Source organism: Labeo rohita, chromosome 19 (assembly GCF_022985175.1).
Source record: "Labeo rohita strain BAU-BD-2019 chromosome 19, IGBB_LRoh.1.0, whole genome shotgun sequence".
NCBI lineage: Eukaryota > Metazoa > Chordata > Actinopteri > Cypriniformes > Cyprinidae > Labeo > Labeo rohita.
This window is the reverse complement of record NC_066887.1, coordinates 17617822-17641759: the sequence shown is the minus strand read 5'-3', so window position 1 is coordinate 17641759 and position 23938 is coordinate 17617822. Positions and strand designations below refer to the sequence as shown.

General features: G+C 36.1%; 2 protein-coding genes across 10 annotated transcripts in view; one reads left to right on the top strand and one right to left on the bottom strand.

Moving 5' to 3' along the window:
• The window catches only part of ppp1r9a (protein phosphatase 1, regulatory subunit 9A), a 70969-nt gene extending 58833 nt beyond the window's left edge, over positions 1 to 12136 (bottom strand). For 4 of the 6 annotated variants that reach the window (XM_051135934.1, XM_051135937.1, XM_051135938.1 and 1 more), the window contains exons 1-2: positions 6509 to 6703; positions 815 to 2202 (exon numbers count right to left, since the gene is read on the bottom strand). In XM_051135934.1, coding sequence (XP_050991891.1) covers positions 815 to 2113 — 1299 coding nt within the window. In that variant the 5' untranslated portion in view covers positions 2114 to 2202; positions 6509 to 6703. Of the gene's footprint in view, positions 1 to 814; positions 2203 to 6300; positions 6418 to 6508; positions 6704 to 11910 lie in introns of those variants that run through there. The other 2 variants (XM_051135935.1, XM_051135936.1) reach the window with 2 other exon arrangements.
• sgce (sarcoglycan, epsilon) overlaps positions 10443 to 23938 on the top strand; it is a 17775-nt gene continuing 4279 nt past the window's right edge. For 2 of the 4 annotated variants that reach the window (XM_051135944.1, XM_051135943.1), the window contains exons 1-8: positions 10443 to 10611; positions 11004 to 11090; positions 16853 to 16975; positions 18745 to 18902; positions 19384 to 19456; positions 19954 to 20152; positions 20569 to 20731; positions 23532 to 23746. In XM_051135944.1, the coding sequence (XP_050991901.1) occupies positions 10575 to 10611; positions 11004 to 11090; positions 16853 to 16975; positions 18745 to 18902; positions 19384 to 19456; positions 19954 to 20152; positions 20569 to 20731; positions 23532 to 23746 (1055 nt within the window). In that variant the 5' untranslated portion in view covers positions 10443 to 10574. The remainder of the gene's footprint in view (positions 10612 to 11003; positions 11091 to 16852; positions 16976 to 18744; positions 18903 to 19383; positions 19457 to 19953; positions 20153 to 20568; positions 20732 to 23531; positions 23747 to 23938) is intronic. The other 2 variants (XM_051135945.1, XM_051135946.1) reach the window with 2 other exon arrangements.

Below are 23938 nucleotides of genomic sequence, written 5' to 3'. Positions count from 1 at the left end.
AATACATTTTGTAATCTTTGTATTCATGTTAGTTTTATAATGTTTTGAAAAAGTTTTATGCTATTGAGTGCACATACCTTAATCACTATGTTCAAAATTTTTGAATATACTTTTCCAAAAAAGAATGAAAAATGATTAAGAAGCATCATTTAAAAACATAAGCAGTTGTTGATATAAGAGCTATTAAAGTATTTACGCCAGTGCATGTATAAAATGTATTTTTGAATAAGTGTAGTGTGTTATTTTTAAAACTAAATTTTTTTTAATTAATTTTTGATAATCAAAATAAAGCTGAAATAAAACTAAAATATGAAATGAAAACTTAATAAACTTAAATGGGAATTTGAAATTTTGCCTACACAACAAACTGAAATTTTGAAATGAGTTTAAACTAAAATACAAAAATTACTAAAACTACAATTGTCATAAATATAAATATTTAAAAAAAAAAAAAAAGTTAAAAAAAAGACAACCGCATACAAAATGTCATACATCCGCATACATCCGATAGAAAAACAAAACAAATGTAGGGCGGGAACTGGTTTTATCCATTGATTGTTGATTGGATGAAGCCAGATCTGAATGCAAGGTAATTGAATAATACAAAATAATTGAATAAGTCTGTCATACGTCACCAGAAAGACAGCAGTTATTTCACTGTAAAACTGAGTTTTTGACATTTTAATTAAAAATTTAAAAATGGAATAACATATGGATTAATTGTTCGCAATAAAATGCATTTAGGAAACAGAGTGAATTTCCAATGTCACATCATTGACCCATAAATATGGTTAAAGACCAGCAATAAACTTACTTTTATGGGAGCAGAGCTGAATCGAATTTTCCGTTTTTGTGGAATATCCTCCTTTTCCTCCTCTGGAAGCCCGGGAATCTCTGTAATCTCTGATCCTGGGTCATAGGAAAGATCGTCATCATATAGGTCATCCTCTGGGTCGGTGCAGCTCTCCCCCCAGCCCTGGTAGCAAGCATCTCCATCGGCATTGAAAATAACTCTCTCATTGCCACAGTATTCCTCATTGGGTTCTTCAGTTTGATCCTCTGTAATCCGGCTAGACTCCTCTTTCACATGACCGTCTGTGTCCTCGTGTACCTTGGTAGCCGTAGCCTCATGTGAATTTCCTGCAGTGTCACTGACTTCAGCCGCAGATGAAGAACCGTCTACAGCCTTGGTTGAGTTTACCTCATCATTTGGTTTGGGTTCACTGGATCCATCAACCACCTCAGAGGTTTCCTGGGACTTCTTGTCATCAGGTTTCACCTGGTCCACGGCCTCCGGCAGAGGACTAGGACTGAGAAGATCTTCAGAAGATGAAGAAACCGGCAGATTGTGCTTGCTACCCACTCGCGTCCTGTAAAAACCACGTGACGGAGACTGTCGCGCACTTGCGTCGTCCTCGCTGGCCTCTCCATGTTTCTGTAAGCCATCTGGGGAGTACAGCCCTCTTCCACTTCCGTGGCCTCTTTTGAACGTAGCACCGGAGCCCTGTTGGTCTATATTTTCGAACACAGCACTGAGCTGACTCACAGTGGGAGATGAGGCCTCTGTCCTGGAGCAAAGACTGTCTAAAGAGTCCGTACTGCCTCGGTTTGAACGCGCCCCCCGCCAGTCATCCAAATGCTCGTGAGAACCTCTCTTGTCCCGGCCGTACGAATACACAGGCGACTGTGAGGCATCTCTGGAGCTCTGCTCAAAGAGTTTCCTTGTTTCGGAGAACTTTGAGTTATGTTGGCCAGCGGCAGTCCGCTCTCCATTGCCATGCTGGAACTTGACCACAGACCCATCCGCCCTGTTGATGAAGTTTGTTGGCTTGTTGAGTTTCTGTGGGGAGGTCTCATCCCTCGACCGTCTGCTGGACCCAGTGTTCTCGGTCCCCATCTGCATGAACATGTTCTTGATGCGACTGACATGGGCCCCGTATTGCCGCCCTCGAGGCTGCCTGACGCCCTCCGGGTCCTTGTGTTTGGGGTCTCCATCCTGTCTCGGTTGGTCAAACGCCTTCTTTAGAGCCTGGAACTCCGCCCTGTAGGCATTTCGGTGCGGGGAAGCGCTCCTCAGGGTATTCCTCTCTGCCGAGGCCTCTGTCTTCAACATCTTAGCCTCGACAATGGAGGTCTTCTCAAATATACAGTAACATTCCTTCAGAACGTTTGTTGGGTGCAATCACATTTTGTTGGGGATTCCTGAAAACAATTACAAAAAAGTTATTTCTATTGCAATTATTTTTGCACAGCAGACAACCATACATATATTCCATCACCCTGTTTTTATGCGCATTTTGAAGTATCACATCAGAAACGAGTGATGGAAACGCCAAATTTCGAATAAAAATCCCTTCATTTGCAAAAAAAGTTTTTACGCTCACTTGAGGTGGTTTTTGACTTGTGCGAAAAAGGGTTAATACGAATAATGGGAGGTGGAAACGCATTTGCCAAATAAATTCCTCCATGTGCATCAAAAAATTCCACAGCATCATTCCACAGCATCTGAAATGTTGTTATGGTCATTCTAAATGCCCGCACAAAGTCTGTAATCAAAGTATTTCTAATGTCATTTTTATGTTAAATTCCCTCTCAGAACTGTCTTACACAACTGCGTTCCCAAACAGCAGGCATCCACCTCTCAAAACAATGACCGCATTTATTTTGTTTCGTCTGCTTGCTCTGAGACAAAGTTTATTATGAAAATTATTATATTCAGTGGCTTCTCCTACTTTTCTTAGTGATTTATAGTGCCAGTTTATTAGGAAGTGGCGATTTTGTTCTCTCTGACTCGTTGGATAGAAATGGTGCTTATTTGCAAATGTTTTATGTGATATTTCAATTTTGCGCTAAAGTCAAATTCGCAACTTTATATGGAAAACCAAATATTGTGACCTTATAGAGTGAACTTAAAGGAATAGTTCACCCAAAAATGAAAATTACCCAAGGATTTACTCATTGCTCCTAGGCGTATATGACTTTCTTTTTTCAGACGAATACAATCAGAGTTATATTTAAAAAAAGAACTGGGTCTTTCAAGCTTTATAATGGCAGTGAATGGGTGTTGAGATTTTGAAGTCCAATAAAGTGCATCCATCCATTATAAAAAGCCTTCTGAAGCGAATCGATGTGTTTGTGTGAGAAAAATATCCATATTTAAAACTGTCTACTAACGACTAACTGTTACACAAGCTCACAAGAGAGTGGCATTCCAGTGGATGACATAGGTGAACGCAGTGATGAACATGGAAATTATGAACACGGAAGTCCAGTGCAAAATAAAACACCAGTCATGAATTAGAAGTACAAAATGAGAATTTGTAAAGAAACATTTTGATATCATGAATTAGACTAGTTTTCCTTTGCTGTTAACAAAATGAGTTCTCACAAGTAAAGTCTCTCCAAACATTTTGATATCAGCCATATGTAAATTTGCATACGACAATTAGCAGAAAAAAAGGATTACGGTTAATAAAGTTGTAAATATGCATATTTTTCTTACACAAACGCATCGATTCGCTTCAGAAGGGCTTAATTAACCCCCACAGCCATGTGGAGTACTTTTTATGATGGATGGATGCACTTTATTGGACTTCACAACACATTCTCACTCCCAACTCGTCACATATTGACGCTTGGTCAGGACACCTTGGCGTCAATTTTGACACACAGGGTTCCTCTTTAGCGTCATAATTTGACGTGCAGGAACTCCTTTGCCTTAAATAAGAAATATTTGCCAATATGCTGATGCGTTAGGGACTGGGAATTTTATCGTCATGATTAAATTATATATTGGGTAATAATTTTGCCATTGTTGCATTTATGTTGGTGTGATTTTTCAATGTAAATAGTCACAACAATTTTTTTTACATTACACTATTTGCACATTTATGAGCACGTAACTCAACCCCTGCCCCTAAACCTAACCATTTGTCAATATAAAACACAGGATATAACAGGCAGATACATCTACAGTCACAATTTATTTAAAAAGCACTAATATCCCAAGTCTTCAGAGGCAAAACTGTTTATTTCTGAGAGGAAAAGGAGCGACCGCCATCTCTATCCACCGTAAAGTTCATCCTGTGTGCAGTCTGTGCACAAATTTAAAAAATGCCGCCAGAAGAAGCGTTACATCAGCCTTCGTTGTGAAATACCCATTGGCTCTTTTGTGTCTCATGACCGACTGCATCATGAATGTGATATATGCGGGAGTAAGATCATTTTAAGTGATTAAAACCTTATGATTTACTCTGTTCTTTGCATAAAGATATCAGATGACTTGGAATGCAATGCGACTTGTTTGTAATACTTTTATACTGCTTTTTATGGTCAGTTTTTGAAATAAATAGCCTACCTGTCACTGTACCTTTATTTGCCTGTTGCGTGTTTTATATTGTTCAGAAGTAGGTAGGTTTAGGATAGTGGTGGAATTAGGTGCTCCAAAATATCTATGAAAGTATAAATTATTTGTACTATTTTTAAACTATTTTTGCAAATGCATGCAAACCATTAAATGTGACACATAATGCAAAAAAACTAAAAGCAATGGAGCTCCCTGCACTTCCAAAAGTGATGCTAAAGGGGTACCCTGAGAGTCAAAAAGTGATGCCAAAAGGTCCTGACCAAGTGTTAATATGTGACGTGTTGGGAGTGAGAACGTGTGGGACTTCAAAATCTCAACAGCCATTCACTGCCATTCTAAAAATAGACAAGCCAGGACATTTTTTTAAATATAACTCCTACTGTATTCATCTGAAAGAAGAAAGCCATATGCACCTAGGATAGCCCAAGGGTGAGCAAATCATGTGGTAATTTTTTTAAGCCTATTTTTTTTGTAATGAAATTTATTCCTGTGTCATTTCTGCAGTCATTAGTCCATTCTTCAGTGTCACATCATCCTTTCAGAATATACATAAAACAACATATATAGCAGCTTCTTAAGCCAATAAAAGACCTAATGATCTGTCTGTGAGTATAATCACAGAAACATAATTTCTTTGTCAAGCCAGATCATTAGGAACTACTCCATTGATCCCTATATTGTTTCTAACAGGCTCACAAAGATAAAAACCTACTGAACGTCTTATAAAAGCATTAACTGAATTCACTGTGTTCAGAACACATCCTTTAAGTTCAAGAACTTTACCCACTTCTATTTTATTTTGGAGACATACTGAGAAAAAAAATCAGGAGTCTAAAAATAAGTCTCACAACAAGCTGCAGCCTTGGCAAGGAAATATGGAGTTGATAGAATGACCTGAGACAGAAAGCAAAGGAGTCCAAATAGATGCTCATCCAGAGAAGAGAGTGTGTCAAGAAACTGACTGACTTTAAGATAAGATACAGCACAAGAACAGGTTGGAGATACAATGGTAAGGTTAAAGTAACAACAGATTGAGAATGTTTGGACTTTGTTGAGTAGTTGATTATTAGCACTTTAATGACTCATGCTGACTAATCAAAAATAAATCGAAATCTAAATGTCTAATACTATTAAGCATTTACATTAGAAATGTGTAGTGGGATTATTTGGTTATATGCATTTTATAAGCCCACTCTGAATTTTGTTCATTATGTTGGTGTTTTGATGAGACTCGAATCTTCCACTTTACTGTAAGTCTGCTCACATATCTACAGAAAAACATGTCAAACTTAGGTCTGGAATGACTTGATACAGTCACTTCCCCAAATTCGTTGTTACAGTAGCATATTGAACAGCAGCAGGGCAGATGAAAACAACACCTCTAAAGCAACTCTGCACATCAGTTTGTAAACAACACCTCAAAAGGGGCTCGGATGCTGGAAGATGCCTTTGCACTGGCTCTTAGAGTCCACCGCCCTGGTTCTTGAACATAATGCGTGATCATCACTTTGCCATAAGGGCCGACGGAGCACTCAATTTCAGCGCGAGGTTGTTGATGCACCGACGTGTTTTCGACGCAGATCTCGATATGACTCAGAGATTAGATTTGCCTTCCATCACCCATCGTGTCAACCGCAGACAGCCGCTGCATTTCAGGCTGCCAGGATGTGTTTAAAATCCACCCTACATTCCCTGAATTAATATTTGATATCGATAATAAAAGCATGGAAAGGCAGATGCACATTTCAAACCAACACAAGGACAAAATATAACTGTGCGCGCAACCTGCATGATGTAAAACAGTTGTTGTTGGTTAGATAACAGCGCGCAAAACATGCATAGCGCAAATAATTTTGACACATTTGAGGCTAATGTAAATATGCATTTAGCAAAAGTGCGATCATTGCGCTATTCAAAGATGATGAACAACCAACCTTACGCGCATCACATCACATCGCCTGCATCACTGACAGCTCCATCCTACAAACCCAGTATGCATAAACACTCCGAAAATACAGACCTAGCTCATTCCAACGAGTGTATTTAGCCACAGCTAGCAAAACATCGTACACAAACACGAAGCAGAAGTGGCAGAAGTATTGCTTAACTCCCTTGTTGCTCCAAAACAAAAGAGTCACTTACCTACGCCTTCAAATGCAATGTCAGTTTTCCCAGGAATAAATGTATCCTCGCTTTAAATCATTAAGCAAAGAGGAATGACACTGAATAACATTTTAATTCAGCTCCGCTATTAGCATCAAGCTGCCATGCTGGACTTCACCAGACAATTGACACAATATGACATACAAGCCGGGCTTTACACACACACACACACATACACACACACACACATACACGAGAACGCGCAGCTAGACAACGCCATTGCAGGCGAGGGGTGATGCCGCCATTCCCTTAGTAGGGGTGTTGATACACAGTACCATTCAAAGTCTTATTATCACTCAAACGTAACTAGTTCCGTTTTTTTAAATTTGTTTACCGAAACCAGCTGTGTTACTTGCCTGTGTACTATTTTTATGTGCGCTTCAACAGTGTGACAGGTGTGTAACCTTAATTTTCAAGAATGGTTTGGTCCAGTAATCTGTGTAGAGGGAACGAGCAAACTGCAGTCTGGCAAAGGAAAGTAATTAAAATCGCAGCATAATAGCTACAGTGGTTGCATTAGAGGCCACGTGGTGACAAGAAGGATACAATCTTTAATGTGATCAGCTGATCAAATAGTTTAGATACAGATCAAAGAGTAATTTTGGGAACATTGGTTAAATACAATCGAGAGCTGGGTGAAATATGGACAAACCAAGTGACTGGGTTGTTTTGATCCAGCAGTTGGGTTAAATGTTTAATACAAAGATGCTATTTAAAAATGTTTGTTATTTAATTATTATTAATTAATTATTTATTCGATTTAATAATAAATGTTCATTTATTAAACATATTAATAAATTGTAATTTCCAACCTATTCTGGGTTCATTTTAAGCAAGAAATATAGTCATTTTTAAGCAATAGTTAAGTTAAATAAAACTACCCAGAAGGCTGGGTTAAATATTTAACCCAAACACTGGGTCAAAATGACCTAATCGCTGGGTTTGTCCATATTTCACCGAGCGCTGAATGGTATTATATTTAAATAAAAAAATTAATAGCTGAATAAATAAGCTTTCCATTAATGTATGGTTTGTTAGAATAGGACAATATTTGGCCAAGATACAACTATTTGAAAATCTGGAATCTGAGAGTGCAAAAAAAAAAAAAAAAAAAAAAAAAAAAAAAAATCAAAACATTGAAAAAACGGCCTTTAAAGCTGTCCAAATAAAGTTCTTAGCAATGCATATTACTAATCAAAAATTACGTTTTGATATATTTATGGTAGGAAATTTACAAAATATCTTCACGGAACATGATCTTTAATATACTAATGATTTTTGGCATAAAAGGAAAATCGATAATTTTGATCTATACAATGTATTTTTGGCTATTGCTACAAATATACCCGTGTTACTTTTGACTGTTTTTGTGGTCCCGGGTCACATATATATTGTAAATATGAGTATATATTGTATATATTTTATAATTTTTTGACATATGTATAATTCCATATTTGCTTTCATTATGTAATGTTTCTAATATTTACAATTTTTAAATGTAAAACATTTTAATATTTAATCTAAACCAAATTCATTATCCAATAATAATCCATTTATTACAAAATTAACTTTGTAATAAATGCATTTATGCTGCCACAGCATGAAATAGTCTAAATGCACATTTTTCAGATACAGTATCTGTGCTGTCTTTGCAGCATAAGCATAGTAGCATAAAGTTAAAAGTCTATTAAAATAATGAATTGTTCATAGAAAAAGAGAATCTGATTTTTATTTACAAGGATTAGGCTAGTGATGTTTACTGCATTTTAGGCCTACATTGATTTTGTTTACTTTCTGTTTGTTGAATCACAATCCTATTTCTTTGATTTTGTGCCTTTAACCTAAAGACTGCCAAGGAAACTGCTGAACTGTGCTGTGGGTAGCAGCACAATAGACAATGCACATTTTTTTACACTATTTTTACTATTTATTGCATAACACTTGATCCCCTTGTATTCCTGTCAACAGATGTCTGGATATGTTGCTTAGCAACCTAAAATCTTGATGCCATTGGATGCAGCCTAGTAGCACTTTTGTTCATGTGAGGTAAAAAAAAAAAACCTTCACAGACCCAACAGAAGGTTTGTATCACTCATGGTGCTCACTATAGGCTGTCCAGCTGTGCTGCATTGTGCACAGTGCAAATGCCCATGACCATCTGCGTGCTCAGCCTCTCCACGGGGGGTTGAATACATTTTAATAGACCTTATCTCATTGTCATCTTTAGAGCTTATGGGGCATGATGGATGGGGGAGGGAGGAGCCTCCTGTATTATCCTTAGAGAGAGGTTCCATTTGTGTCTTACAACACTGCATTTGCAACTATGCTGAAACCATATGTGACCCTAGACCACAAAATCAGTCATAAGTAGTATGGTAATATATTTGTAGCAATAGCCAAAAATACTTTATATGGGTCAAAATTCTCGGTTTTCCAAAAAGCATTATTATATTAAGAAAAGATCATATTCCATGAAGATATTTGGTAAATTTCCCACTGTAATTATATCATAACTTAATTTTTGATTAGTAATATGCATTGCTAAGAACCTCATTTGGACAACTTTAAAGGTGATTTTCTCTTTTTTTTTTTTTTTTTTTTTTTTTGCACCCTCAGATTCCAGATTTTTAAATTGTATCTCAGCCAAATATTGTCCTATTCTAACAAACCATACATCAATGGAAAGCTTATTTATTCTAATTTTAGATGCACAACTCTCAACAAAGGACCCTTATGACTGGTTTCGTGGTCCATTGTTACAAATAAATAAATAAATCACATGCATGTGTACACAAGTCACCAATTTTAAAATTGAAAGTAAAATCAAAGTGGTGTCAGTTACAAAAAGCAATGATACACTTATTGCACTTTTTTCAGCCACTTCAAATTATATAATACAATAGAATATTGTGTTATTTTTTATAATTATTAATATTGCTAATACTATTACTATTGTTATTGTATAATTATATTTAATTATCTAAACACCTATTTTTTCCCACTGAGCATATTTATAATTACAAATAAGGAACAGTGTTGCATCGAAATGAATGAATGAATAGGGGGTAAATACAACAGCTAAACAAAGATCATATATGTGACCCTGGACCACAAAACCAGTCGTAAGTAGCACGGGTAAATTTGTAGCAATAACCAACAATACATTGTATGGGTCAGAATTATCAATTTTTCTTTTATGCCAAAAATCATTAGGATATTAAGTAAAGATCATGTTCCATGAAGATATTTTGTAAATTTCCAACCGTAAATATATCAAATTTTAATTTTTGATTAGTAATATGCATTGCTAAGAACTTTATTTGGACAACTTTAAAGGCCATTTCTCAATATTATCATCTGGAACCCTCAGATTCTAAATTTTCTCAATTTAAAAAAAACTGACCCTTATGATAGTTTTGTGGTTCAGGGTCACATATCATAATTTGGTAAGATTTTACAGTATCGGAAATCTCATCAAGAATGCTTTCTAATCTAAGCAAAGTGTTTAAGTACATAAAAAAATGCAAATGATTACTGAAAATTACTCTTACTCTTCTATAATTACGGAATATATATATATATATTCATATAAATACATAATAAATAGTAATAATAATACAATATAATATAATAATAATATATAAGAGAAAAATGTATAAATAGATAGCATAAATATTATGCAAATTAGGCAATATAAACATTTGATGTATTTAGCATCTTTAAATCTTACGTCATAAACCAAAATAATAATAATAATAATACATGCTTACACAATTCGGTTCGCATTTTACAAAATAATTAGGCCTATTGTATGGTATGTGCTACATATGTTTTCCATTCCGTCCTAACTGGGTTCCCCTGTAAATATAGCTTGTGATTTTTTTCCAGCATCTGCGCCAGATGTTTCAGCCAACCAGCGCCCATCAGCCTCAGTGTGTGGGAGGAATCCGAGCAGCGGAGGATGATGCTTATGGCTGTCACATCCCGAGGACCACCAGCGACACTTCAAATGTGTGATGTTAAAAGCCACAGCGGCAAGTGAACGATGGTCTCGGTCGGCGTTTTCGTGGGGCTCATAGTGGGTACGTATATAGACCTGAGACGACGACACTGAGGAGAAATACTCGTTCTTTTCCGTTGGATGATAGCTAGCCTGCTGGCTAACGGAATAGCTCTCGTTCTCATTAACATTACATCATATGGATAAACCTACTGGCAGTTAATCGTTAATTCAAAGTCTGGCGGTAATCGTTAATTCATATGAACTGTATTACGTGTATATTACGTTAACATAGCAGATTCCACTAATAGTATATTATTTTAAACATGCCGCTGGATTTATACTGTTAGCTAACATAAATACACTTGGTTCTTTTGCCTGAACAACAGGAATGTCATGTAACACTACGACGCTGTTTTTCTTATTAAATGGTTTTATTTTTTCTCTATTATTCCTCTTTGTCCGTTGCAAAAGCCGTAGTTGTTCGTTCTGTCGGTGGCATTCACGGCCAAAACCGGGCTTTAATCGACTCCAAACAGAGATCTGTGTTTCAGAGTGGCGGTGAGTGATTGCAAAGACTGGCTGTGTCTCAAAAACTTGAATGCTGCCTGCGTAGTAGTGATTCATCAGTGACTCGAATCTTTTGAATCGGTTCATTGGCCTTTTCTGTAGGTTATGCTACATTAACGTTTTTATTTTTGTTTACAGTAACAAATCGACTTGGAGACCCAAGAAAACAGCATAACAGATCTGTCGTTGTCTTTCAAAATATAATGAACTGCTGTGAATTGCTTTTATTAAGAAATAAAACAACAATAATCAACTAAAGCAGTCGTATACTTTTAAAAAGCGAACTAGAGTGATTCATTCTCTTTAAATATTCATTCAGTACGTTGATTCATTTATAAACTACTACTTATACAGAAGGTTTGGGCATTATAGGCATGCACAGACACATGCCCATGTGCGGTATGTGCGATGTTCGAAATGCTGACTAGGTAGGCAGCTCACTAGATTTTGAGACAAAGCCGATATGTTTGAAGCGATCATAACACATGCACAGCACTTTGCTGTGCAAAGCTTTTTGGGCTTAACACCTGCCAACCTGCTGAATCACCAACCTATATAATTCACCTTCCTCTTGACTCTTTTGAAGTAGTAGGGGAAGAACTACTCCTTTAACAAAACCACTGTTTGTATATTATAACATGCAGTAGCCCAGTTATTCAACCTCTAATATATAACATGTTTTCTAATGCTTTACAGTTAAACCTTTTGATGTACATAATACGTTTTGCATTTTGTCCATTATAAATGAATGCATTGATATTAAAACCATTATCCACTTCTTCAAATGTGTTAAAATTAAAATAGATATTACCTGATAAGTGGACAGCTTCAGAATAGCATTCTGTCACTTCACCTTGAGTGTGTTCTCGGCCACAGCTTAGTCATGACAGGTTGACCCAGTTTTGTGCATAACATTGACTTCCAGGCACAGTACTTTGAACAGTTTGACGTCTTCACAATCCTGCAATTAGTCTGGACTGTTTTTTTTTTCTTCCTAATGAATCGTGAAGTGCATGAATTCCCCTTTGACCGGAAAAGAGAAGTCAGCACAGCGCTGATTCGACAGTTCATTAGGACATCCCTGGCTGTGTCACAGAAAGGGAGGGAGTGAAAGAGAAAGTGTCTTTTCTCAGTTAGCACATGATGAATATCTTCATTTGGCCCTCACAAGGTCGGCTCATAAAATCATAAACCAGGATTAGCCATTTCTACTGCTGTGTTTGCGCATGTGCGCATCCGCTTTGCCATTAGTGTCGCAAAGTTTGGCATTAACCATTAATGGCTGATCCATTAGAATATAGTGTTGTGCATCACCTTCAGTTTGCCTTGAGTTCACGTAGTATTCAAATCATTTTATAGACTCTAGGATGTGGTTTTGTCACTATTGGGTTTATATCAGGCTCTGGGCTAAGGTCGCCCTCAGGGTGACAGAATAAACCATCTGGCACTCCAATTATTCAAAGCATGCATCTGTGACCCCGTGCGCGCAAAACCACAGCCACCAACACCCCAGAAACAGATCAATAACTCCACCGTGGATAAAACCGTTAGTAATGACACAGCTGTTCAACAAGCCCCTGCAGTGCATGCATGTTTGCCTTCAGTGTGGATTTCTGTGATCTCTGCACATTAAAGTAGATCTTTGCATAATTTCTAAGCCTGTTTACACCAAAACAAATGTTTGGAGTAAAAATGCACTATGGTGTTTATCAAACAACACTGAATCCAGTGCAGAGACGAGAGAGCCGGTTCCAGACTCCTCCTCAGCTATTTGCTGTTGCTTATCAAAATAGTCTGTTTTTGAGCAGTTATGTCAGAATTCTGCACATGTGACCAGAAGTGCAAGTCTTATTGGTTGGGTGGTTTCTTCTCAGAGTGATGGAAAACAGAATAGAACACCTTTCCACAAACAAAACTGTCATGTTGACAGCATGTGAATTGTCGTATCTGCCTGAACATATGCATACACAGCCATTCATTCAAATGAAAATGTGTATCACACGAATTTTTACACCAAATATTGGTCCTGGTGTGAACAGGCCTTTATGGGCATAATTTCGTAACTCATTACATGTGAAATATGCATGCTTGTATTGATTCACTAAAGATTTTTTGCAAATGAGGTAACATGCAAACATGCTAAGAAGCTCTATAATGCAGTGGAGGATGCAGTTGACTACCGAAACCTGCATACATCAGTGTGACTGTACAGCATCACTCCAACAATACGATCCAGAAACCTGAATCAGCTATATAAAATTTTAAAAGTGCGCCAGTCTGCACCGTTTGTTTGAATATATCCTGTACCCAGTTACAATATTCCATTATAATTATCAATTAATCATTATTTGATAATTTGCGACATCAGTAATTGCTAAGAAATTTACATAAACATCGCGTTTACAGCCTGCTTCTGCAACAACAACAGCATAACATTCATTGCACTCGCTTTTTTGAATAGGGAGTAATTTACCAAGAAAAAATATTAAAAATTAATTTAAATTAATTAATTTAAATGCAAATGTAAATAAATTGCATAAAATAACCACTAATAATATTTTAAAATATGTAGAAATATCTTTTGACGCACAATGTATAGGTCTGTTGATGTGTGTGAATTTATTGTTGTGATACAGATAATGGAATCGGTTCTATAAAATATTAAATTTTTCCCTGGTTGTCTGGATATAGCCTAGATGGTCTTCTTCATCATTTGATCATAATTGGATCAATAAATTGTATCAGTAATCACCAGAAATTGTACATAATTAATCTGTTTACAGTCTGCTTTCTACAGTAGTAATAGCATAACGTTAATTGCAAAATGTGTAAATTAAAGTGCAACTTAAAATAACATTTATTTTATTCATTTAAAAACTTTAAAATAAAAATTTATTTAATATTTTCTTATTAAAATTAAAAAATGAAAAACATTTAAAAAAATAATTTACACACATTTAAATACAAATATGTACATTAACCCTTTAACTGTCACTCCCATTTTTGAACACAGACATAAAAAATGCACTATTCAGACTTAAATTTTTATAATTCATAAATGAAAACATTTTGTAATATGATTTTGATTTACATTTTTCATAGTAATGCAATGTCTGATTTTAAAATGCCTTTCAAAGGATGAATTTTGAGATTTTAAGTTTTGAACTGATATATAATTTCTTATGATTTCTAAAGCATGATAGGAAAAAAGGCAACGAAGAAAATCTTTTGTGACAAAGGTCAGAACTCATGTTATTATGTAGATTTTTTAAGTTGCACTCTTGACATATATTAATCTATTACCTTTCCTACACAATTTGTAACACAAAAATATGGTAAAATATTTACGATATTTAATTTAAAATATTTAATCTATTTAGGAGTCTTTGACCTTTCCAACAATGAATAGTTTGTCATGATTATAATATATTTTTTGATTTTGAAAATTGATAGGAATTATTTTGAATTTTAAATCATTAGCAATTTTTTAAAAAGTAACTAGTAACTAGCCATTTTTTGGATGGTAACTGTAATTTTTAGGGATGCATGACATTGGATTTTTGCCGTTATCTGATATGCCGATATTTTTCAACTTATTTTGGCTGATAGCTGATGACGATACCGATGTATTTCCTTTTGTTTGGTCTCTCCTGTGCAGACCTTTTAAGCGAATTATTTTTTATTTTGGTTAGTTTTTAACAAGAACTTATTTGTTAGAATTAAATAAAAATTAAACAAACAATAATGCATTTCTAATGACAGTACATCGAAGCTTTGAAAATAATTATAAATAAACTATCTATAATCTCTACCTTTTTTTTTTTTCAGAAAAATGCATTGGTGAGCTTAACATTTTATTTTAAAATTTAACATTTATAGGTGGTCTAAAGCAAAAGATTTCTGAAAATCTTTTAAAATAACATTACACATTAATGAATAAACCAATATATATATATAAAATTATTTAATTTATAAGTGTCATGATTGTGATTTTTGTCATTCATGTAAACTATAGCTTCTGACCTTAAATCAAAACATACTTGTGATCAATTACTATGTAATTTAATCGGAAACACAGTCTAAATGTTATTTGTGTATTTTACTTTCATTTTATTAGAAGTTGGCCAGCAGCGCCCCCTACAGAACTAAATGCTCCTAAAATGGCATTATGACCCGGGGAGGCTGCCGCTGCTGCTACTGCACCTGCTATTACTGTTTACTCTATCACACACCAAACGCATCATTCTGTATGTGCATTCTCAAATTAAATGTAGCGATCCAAAACAGTGAATCTAATCATCATTCAGGCAAAACTTTGCGTCAAGAATGAGCCACACTGCTTACATGATCTAATCGCTAGCACATGTGAGTTATCCCTCTTATCAGCAAAACATATCGGTATAATTTTTCATATTTACATTTAAAGCCATTATTGGCCGATAATATCATGCATCCCTAATTAGTAATTAGTTACACCACTAGTTACCAGGGAAAGTGCAGTAATATTATTACTATAATGCACTACTGATAACTAGTTACAGCCAAACACTGGACATTATGAATGCTGGTGTGTGTGTGTGTGTGTGTTTGAATTTATGGGTTAGGCTGGTTCTAATCCACAGTACAGTTTTGTTTGTTTGTTGATGTATCAAAAGATTATTTTATCTTCGTGTGTTCGTATTTATGTCAACTCTTTTTGTGTAATCCCCTTGTTTGTGCTGTTCTGAACAGCTTAATGTGTTTGAGCAAGTTACAGCCTCCATGTAAGCACACTCTCCGCCTTGAGTGATGTACTAAGAACTAGTTTTGTATCTAAAAGCTTGTTTCTGTAGTGCATCGCTGCAGTAGCTTTCTCCCAGTGCAGCACGCTCCCCTGTGGTGATTTAAAACCAGCTTCCTTCCAGCTGACTTTAAGTGAGAAAAGAGACTGTAAAAGCATGCTGGCAACCATCTCTCCAGTATCTATTATAAACTGCTGAAAAAATGCTTTTATCTTAAATAATGCTTGAATGGGGAGTATCTGTGTATTGTGCCAGAGAAAGGGGTTTGATGTGCGAAGCGAGGAGTGGGGGGATGGCGTACGAGAGGTGTGTTGAGCGTGCAGTGTTTGAGATTGTGACTCAATGTACTACCGTCCACCATCCAATGAGAGTCAGTGGCCTAATCCCCAAGACACACTCACCCACTCGCTCACATAACATTCTCACACACTCCTACTCAGATGATTTTTAGAAGAAAGAAACACACCCTGTTACATAAATGCATTAAAAATAAATACAAGTTAAAATAGAGAGTTTACATTACAGTTGTGGAAAAGGAAAAAAATTATGAATCACTGTTAAACTTCTCCAAATTACATTCCCAAATTATAACATTATTTGTTATGTCTGTCTCAAGCATCAATTTGTTTATTATGATACAACAAAATCTTGTTTTTTTTTTTTTGAAATTATAATGAAGATTTCATTATAGCCGTTACACTAGTTTTCAATGTCACATGACCCTCCAAGAACCATTCTATTATGATAATTTTGTGTTCAAGAAACACTTATTATCAATACTAGTTTGTAAAGTTTATACATTTCTTTACTGTCATTTTTGATCAATTTAATGTCCTTGAAGAATAAAGTTTTTTTTTTTTTTAAACTGCACTGACCCCCAGCCTGTGTGTATTTTTTTTTTTGTACAGTAGGTGAATTTTGTCTGCCACATTTTACTGCATTTAATTCTTTTGTTATTTCTATCCGCAACAGTGGTCACCATCCTCTCTAAGTCACATGCAGACCGCAACGTTTATCCTTCTGCTGGAGTGCTTTTCGTTCATGTGCTAGAGAGGGAATACTTTAAAGGAGAGTTCCCACCATATCCAAAAGCAGGTATATTTACTGCACTGCTTGCTTAATAATATGCCTGTACAAGATAAATGTTTCACAATATTGGTTTTTATGAAACACCAGTTCACCTTGCTAGCTACTTTGTATACTAAACATGTTAATGTCAGTCTGATAATTTGCTCACCCCTATGTCATTGGAGATGTTTATGTCTTTCTTTCTTCAGTTGAAAAGAAATTAAGGTTTTTGAGTTAAAAAAAATTCCAGGATTTTTCTCTATATAGTAGACTTCAGTGGGGATCAATTGGTTGAAGGTCCAAATTGCAGTTTCAAAGGCCTCTACATGAACCCATTCGGGGAATAAGGGTCTTATCTAGCCGAACGGTTGTTTTCTAAAAAAAATAAAAATGTATATACTTTTTAACCACAAATGCTCATCTTGCATTAACTCGACGTTGGAAAGATGACGCGTGACATAGGTACCGACCCAGTATTTACAAAGCAAATGCAGAAAGAGAGTCAAAGAACTAACCACGTGTGACCTTTCCAATGTGATTACGAAATGTGTGAAGTTGCAGACCTGCATCACAGTAGTGCACAGTAGTGCAAGACGAGCATTTGTGGTTAAAAAGTATATAAATTTTAGTTTTTTTAGAAAATAACTGATCGATTCGCTAGGTAAGACCCTTTTTCCAGGCAATTTGGCCCTTCAACTCATTGGCTCCCATTGAAGTCCACTATATTGAGAAAAATTCTGGAATGCTTTCCTCAAAATCCTTAAAGGAGAAGTCCACTTCCAGAACAAAAATTGACAGATAATGTACTCACCCCTTGTCATCTAAGATGTTCAAGTCTGTCTTTCTTCAGCCGTAAGGAAATTATGTTTTTTGAGGGAAACATTTCAGGATTTTTCTCCATGAAATGGACTGCTATGGTGCCCCAATTTTGACCTTTTTTACAAAATGCAGTTTAAATGCGGCTTCAAACGATCCGAAATGTGGTTGTAAACGATCCCAGCTGAGGAAGAAGGGTCTTTTCTAGCGAAACGATCGGTTATTTTCATAAAAGTAATACAATTTATATACTTTTTAATGTCAAACGCTCAGCTTGTCTCACTCTGCCTGAACAGTTTTTTTTTCCGGTTCATGACAGTTAGGGTATGCCCAAAAACTCCCATCTCATGTTCTCCCTCAACTTCACAATCGCCCTATATCGCTGTTTTACCTTTTTTGTTGAGGGTGTTTGATCTTCTTTGCATGTTCACTTTCCAAAGACTGTGCTGGTACTTCTGCAGTGATGTATATTATCTTGAAATGATTTTTGAAGTTGAAGACAATACGATTGGAGTTTTTCGACATGCCTTAACTGTCTTGAGTCAGAAAACACAGAGTTCGAGCAAGACAAGACGAGTGTTTTTCATCTTTTTAATAAAAATATCCAATCGTTTCGCTAGATAAGACCCTTCTTCCTTGGCTGGGATCGTTTGAAGCCACATTTCAACTGCATTTTGGAAGTTCAAAATCAGGACTGGCCATTATATGGAGAAAAATCCTGAAATGTTTAACTCAAAAAGCATAATTTCTTTATGGCTGAAAAAAAAATACATGGACATCTTGGATGACAAGGGGGTGAGTACATTATCTGTACATTTTTGTTCTGGAAGTGGACTTCTCCTTTAAATTCTTTTCTACTGAAGAAAGAAAGACATGAACATCTTGGATGACAAGGGGGTTAATAAATTATCAGGAAATTTTTATTCTGGAAGTGAACTAATCCTTAAAGCAAATACATCTGAAATTATTCTTCATTTCAGGTGATTCGAGTAATGACCCCATCACATTTAACACCAACCTTAAAGGCTATCCAGACAGGCCTGGATGGCTGCGGTACATTCAAAGAACCCCTCATAGTGATGGAGTCCTCTATGGATCACCAACCGCTGAGCATGTTGGCAAGCCAACCATCATCGAGGTGTGTAGTCATGTATAAACACATCTGACCCCACATACACTTCTGTTTGGGGCAAGCCCCAAAGGTTTTCTCTCTTTTTATTCAGCAAAGATGCATTAAATTGATCAAAAGTGGCATTAAAGCCATTTATAATATTGCAATTTTTCTTTGTAAATATATCCTGTCCAAAAACATTATAAAAAGCCTTACCGATTCAAGTTTTGAATGGTAGTGTATAGTATTTATTTTTGTAGAAAGAAATCGAATCATTTTTTTCTAGGAACATAAAAGGTATCAGGGCAAAGTTGAATTTGTATGCATGAGAATGCTTATCTCTTTGTGTATTGTTAAGGCTTTAGATTCATGTAAGGATTTGGCTTTGTTATTCTTCTTTACCCTTGAGAAACTGTATGTGTTTGCATCTGTTTCTAACATCCTGTGCATGGTATGAATGTAAAGCTGCCCTGAGCCGGGCTTAAACTTTCCCTCTTGCGTGTTGCAGATTACCGCGTATAATAAACGCACTTTTGAAACTGCCAGGCACAACTTGGTCATAAACATCATGTCTACAGAAGGTGAGAGCCAAGAACAGTTTTGATTTTGCAAATCTCATTATAAAATACAGCCATATGCTCAAAGAAATCCTCTGTTGTTTGACTGGAGAATAATCATAAAGTATGGAGAACAGGTCATTTTAAGATTCATGAATCTACCAGCCAGACATATATACAATAGCGTTGTTTATTTGTGTATTTTAACAGCTGATTTACTATCACCACATTATATTCAGAAACATTTTGCTAAGTATTCGCTGTCTCTTTCACAGGCAGATCTGCTTTATGTTTGTACTAAATGCTGTGAGATTCCCTGTTCCTGATCTGTGTTTAGCTTTAAGCTGAGCGAATGTTTCTGTGCAGATGTGACCTTACTGTGACGCAGTCCACCATCTGCCACAAAGAGACACTTCAACATGACAGCCTTATTATCCAAGTGTTATGTAACCTAGTTTGGGTTACTTCTAAATGCATACAAGAAGATATGTTCATGTCTTTCCTCTTTTGCTCTCTGGCAGAATTTCCTCTGCCTTATCAGGCTGAGTTCTTCATCAAGAACATGAACGTTGAGGAGATGTTGGCCAGTGAAGTGCTGGGAGATTTTCTCGGTGCTGTCAAGAACGTGTGGCAACCGGAGAGACTCAATGCCATCAACATCACTTCAGCTCTAGACCGAGGCGGACGAGTGCCATTACCCATCAACGACCTGAAAGAGGGGTGAGATCTAAATAAAAATTTTATTGTCACAGAACTTGTGGTATAAATCAACAAATATGAAGCAATAATGTATCTTCTGGCTAATCTTAATTATGCTAACAAGTGGTTTAGCAACTGTAGAAATTATTCAAATTAAATCATTATTTATTCATTCTTGAGAAAACTCGAGAAAGGGAGAACATTTTGTCCCAGAAGGGAGAAGAACAGTGTGTATTGGACTGTGGTAAATTTACGTAAGAGGCTGCCCTTCTCACTTCACATTTCTGTAGAGGAATTCCCTCATGCGTTGGCACAAGTTCCTCCATGTCTTGCCTCCATGGTGTATTTCTGTACAGCATGCTTATGTTAAGTGCTAATTTACTCTAAAATTTGTGTATAAAGCCTTGACCTTCAGTAAGTTCCTGTGTCATTCACAGTGTGTATGTGATGGTGGGAGCAGACGTGCAGTTCTCGTCGTGCCTTCGAGAGGTGGAGACTCCACAGAACCAGCTGCGCTGCAGTCAGGAGATGGAGCCCGTCATCAGCTGCGATAAGAAGTTCAGAGCTCAGTTTAACATCGACTGGTGCAAGATCTCCCTGGTGAGCACACCAGATCTCTGGCTCTGATTTGTATCATGCTGTGGGATCCACTATGTTGTCACCTCATTGTGTGCAAGTTAAAGGGGTAGTTTTTTAAAAAAATGTAAATTCTGTCATTAAATACTCACCCTCATGTTCCAAACACGTAAGACCTTCAGAAACACATATTATTAACACAAGATATTTTTGATGAAATCCGAGAGCTTTCTGACCCTGCATAGACAGCAACGCAACTAACGTGTGTGGTTTAACCATAATGTTAAGCTACAAAAATACTATTTTTATGTGAAGAAATAACAATATCAATAACAGCGTTATAACGGGGAAAACTAATTTGTTTGATTACTTGTTACTGAAAAAGTAATGCCGTTAGTAATGCTGTTTATTCATAACGCCGTTATTCCCATCACTGAATCTAATCCAACAATAGCCATCTTTTGTCTTAAAGCGGTCATCGGATGCCCATTTTCCACAAGTTGATATGATTCTTTAGGATCTTAATGAAAAGTCTATAATATATTTTGGTTAAAAATTCTCAATAGCAGTGTAAAACAACACCCTTTTTACCATGTCAAAATCAGATCTGCAAAAATCATCTCATTCTGGTCGAGGCTGCTTTAAATGCACATGAGCTCTGCTCGCCCCGCCCCTCTCTTCTCTCTGTGGAGTGACGAGCCTGTTTACTTTAGCCGCATTTTGCCGCTAAACTTGCTAACTAGCACGTTATTAGGAAAGCCGATCACAAAGATTCATGAAAAAACCCTTATACTCATCTCTGCTGTAAGTGAAGCTGGATCATGAATGATTCGCGGGAATATAGACGGATATATGTAGATCGGGAGGTGCATTCCCTTCACAAACAAATGTCATCCGCTGCATCTTCAGCGGCTGTCGGGAGTAAATGATGACCACTATGTTCATTATTACATCCAGCAACACAACACCTCAATCGCTCAATCTGAGATATTCTTGTCTAACTTACATCACTGCTCCGGCACTGAAACAAAGAGGGCGGACTGTGACAGCTGATTCGAGGTAAATCGCTCATGTCAATCAACTATCGTGGGAGCGGCCTCTGTGGGTGTGACGCCACAACGACAGGCATCTGAGAATGGCTTGATTTGAAAAAGGGAATATTATTTTTACGGATTAATTAAAAACCACTGCATGGATTTTTATCATTATAGGGTAGATTTGTACATACACTGCACACACATTAATGTTCAAACAACATGTAAAAGTGAACTTCCGATCACCCCATTAAGAAACATTTAGGCTGTACGTGCCAAAAGTAAGTTTACTATTAGCAAAACAACATTATAACATTTAAATAAACATTTAATAGAAGTCAGACTTTTATTAAATGATTATTACCATTATTAAATGATTATTTTCACAATAAAGCAGAATTCTAATTATATCAATTTATAATGATCAGAATCAGAGTGAGTTTTATTGCCAGGTATGTTTACACATATGAGAAATTTGATCTGGTGACAGTGACAAGACAAGACACAGATAATAAAAAGAATAAAAATAGAATAAGTAAATAAGGAATAACAAAATACAAAAAAATATTTAAAGATTGCAGGAATATAGCTAAAAATAGGACAAACTAACAAAAACATAAAAACAACTGTGGCCAACGAGGCAGCCGCCTGCGGCGCCATCTTGGATCAAATGAATTATTCATAAAAGTCGAAATAAAGCTAGAGATAAAGTAAATATAAGCTCAATATCAGAGGCATCAAACCTTAGTCAGCAAAAGAAAAAAACTGGACATCAAAAACAACTTTTTTTCTCCATTTGGTGTCAGTGAGATTTTTTTTTAAGAATTTAGTACTTTTATTTGCTATATTAAATTTATCAATGAGACAGTAAAAACATTTCTGTTCAAAATAAATGTTCTGTGGAACTCATCAAAAAATCCTGAAAAAAAAGTATGATGGTTTCCACAAAAATATTAGCCTGCGCAGCTGTTTACAACATTGATAAAAATAAAATGTTTTCCTTAAGCAACAAATTAGCGTATTAGAATAATTTCTGAAGGATCACGTGACACTAAAAACTGAAAATTAGACTTTGGCATCATATTAATAAAATAATTATTAATTAATTTAAATTAATATAAGCTATAATTTAAAATATATTACAATTTAAAATAGTTATTTTAAATTGTAATAATCTTACAATATTACTATTTTTTGATGAAATAAATGCAGCCATGGTGAGTTTAACAGACTTCTGCTTTAAAGCGATAGTTTATCCGAAAATTATAATTACTTTAATTGAGATATTTTTGATGAAATCCAAGAGCATCCTGACCCTGCATAGACAGCAACACAGCTACCACGTTCAAGGCCCAGAAAGGAAGTAAGGACATTGTTAAACTAGTCCATACAATTACAGTTTAACCACTAATGGCACATGGACTATTTTAATGATGTCCTTACTACCTTTGTGGGCCTTGAATGCATTGCTGTCTATGCAGGGTCAGAAAGCTCTCAGATTTCAGCAAAAATATCTTAATTTGTGTTCCGAAAATGAACATTTTTAAGAGTTTGGAATGACATGAGGGTGAATAATGACAGAATTTTGATTTTCAGGAGAACTATCCCTTAAAAAACATTTAAAAATCTTATCAACCCCAACGATTTGGACTGTAGTGTACCTCAAAATATTTTTTAGAATTTTTTGAGAAACACATTTGCACACAAACTTGCTAAAATGCAATGTTTTTATTTTCTAACCACGTTAAATGTTTATTTATGCTGAGCCCAGTTTGTTTTTGTTCTTGAAGGTGGACATCACTAAGGTTGTTCCTGTGCACAGTAACCGTCCAGACCCCGGCACAGGAGTGCTGCCAGACATCGGCGAGTACAACCCGCCTTCCGAGTTGCTGAAAAGCAGAGATTATTTCGCTGACTTCCTGATCACCCTGGCGGTGCCTTCAGCCGTCGCCCTGGTCCTCTTCATCATCCTCGGCTACTCCATGTGCTGCCGACGGGAAGGGGTGTAAGTTCGCTGTGCTAAACTGTTGGTGAAAGTGAAACACATACACGAGCAAGCACGAATCTGCTTATACTTAATTCTAGTACTCAATTGCCATTGTTTAATGATCAACATTTAAACGTTAAATTACTTTTTGATCATAATAAACCAAGTAGTGCCAGTACAGCATCTTTTGAATCAATTAAGTGAGGGCTT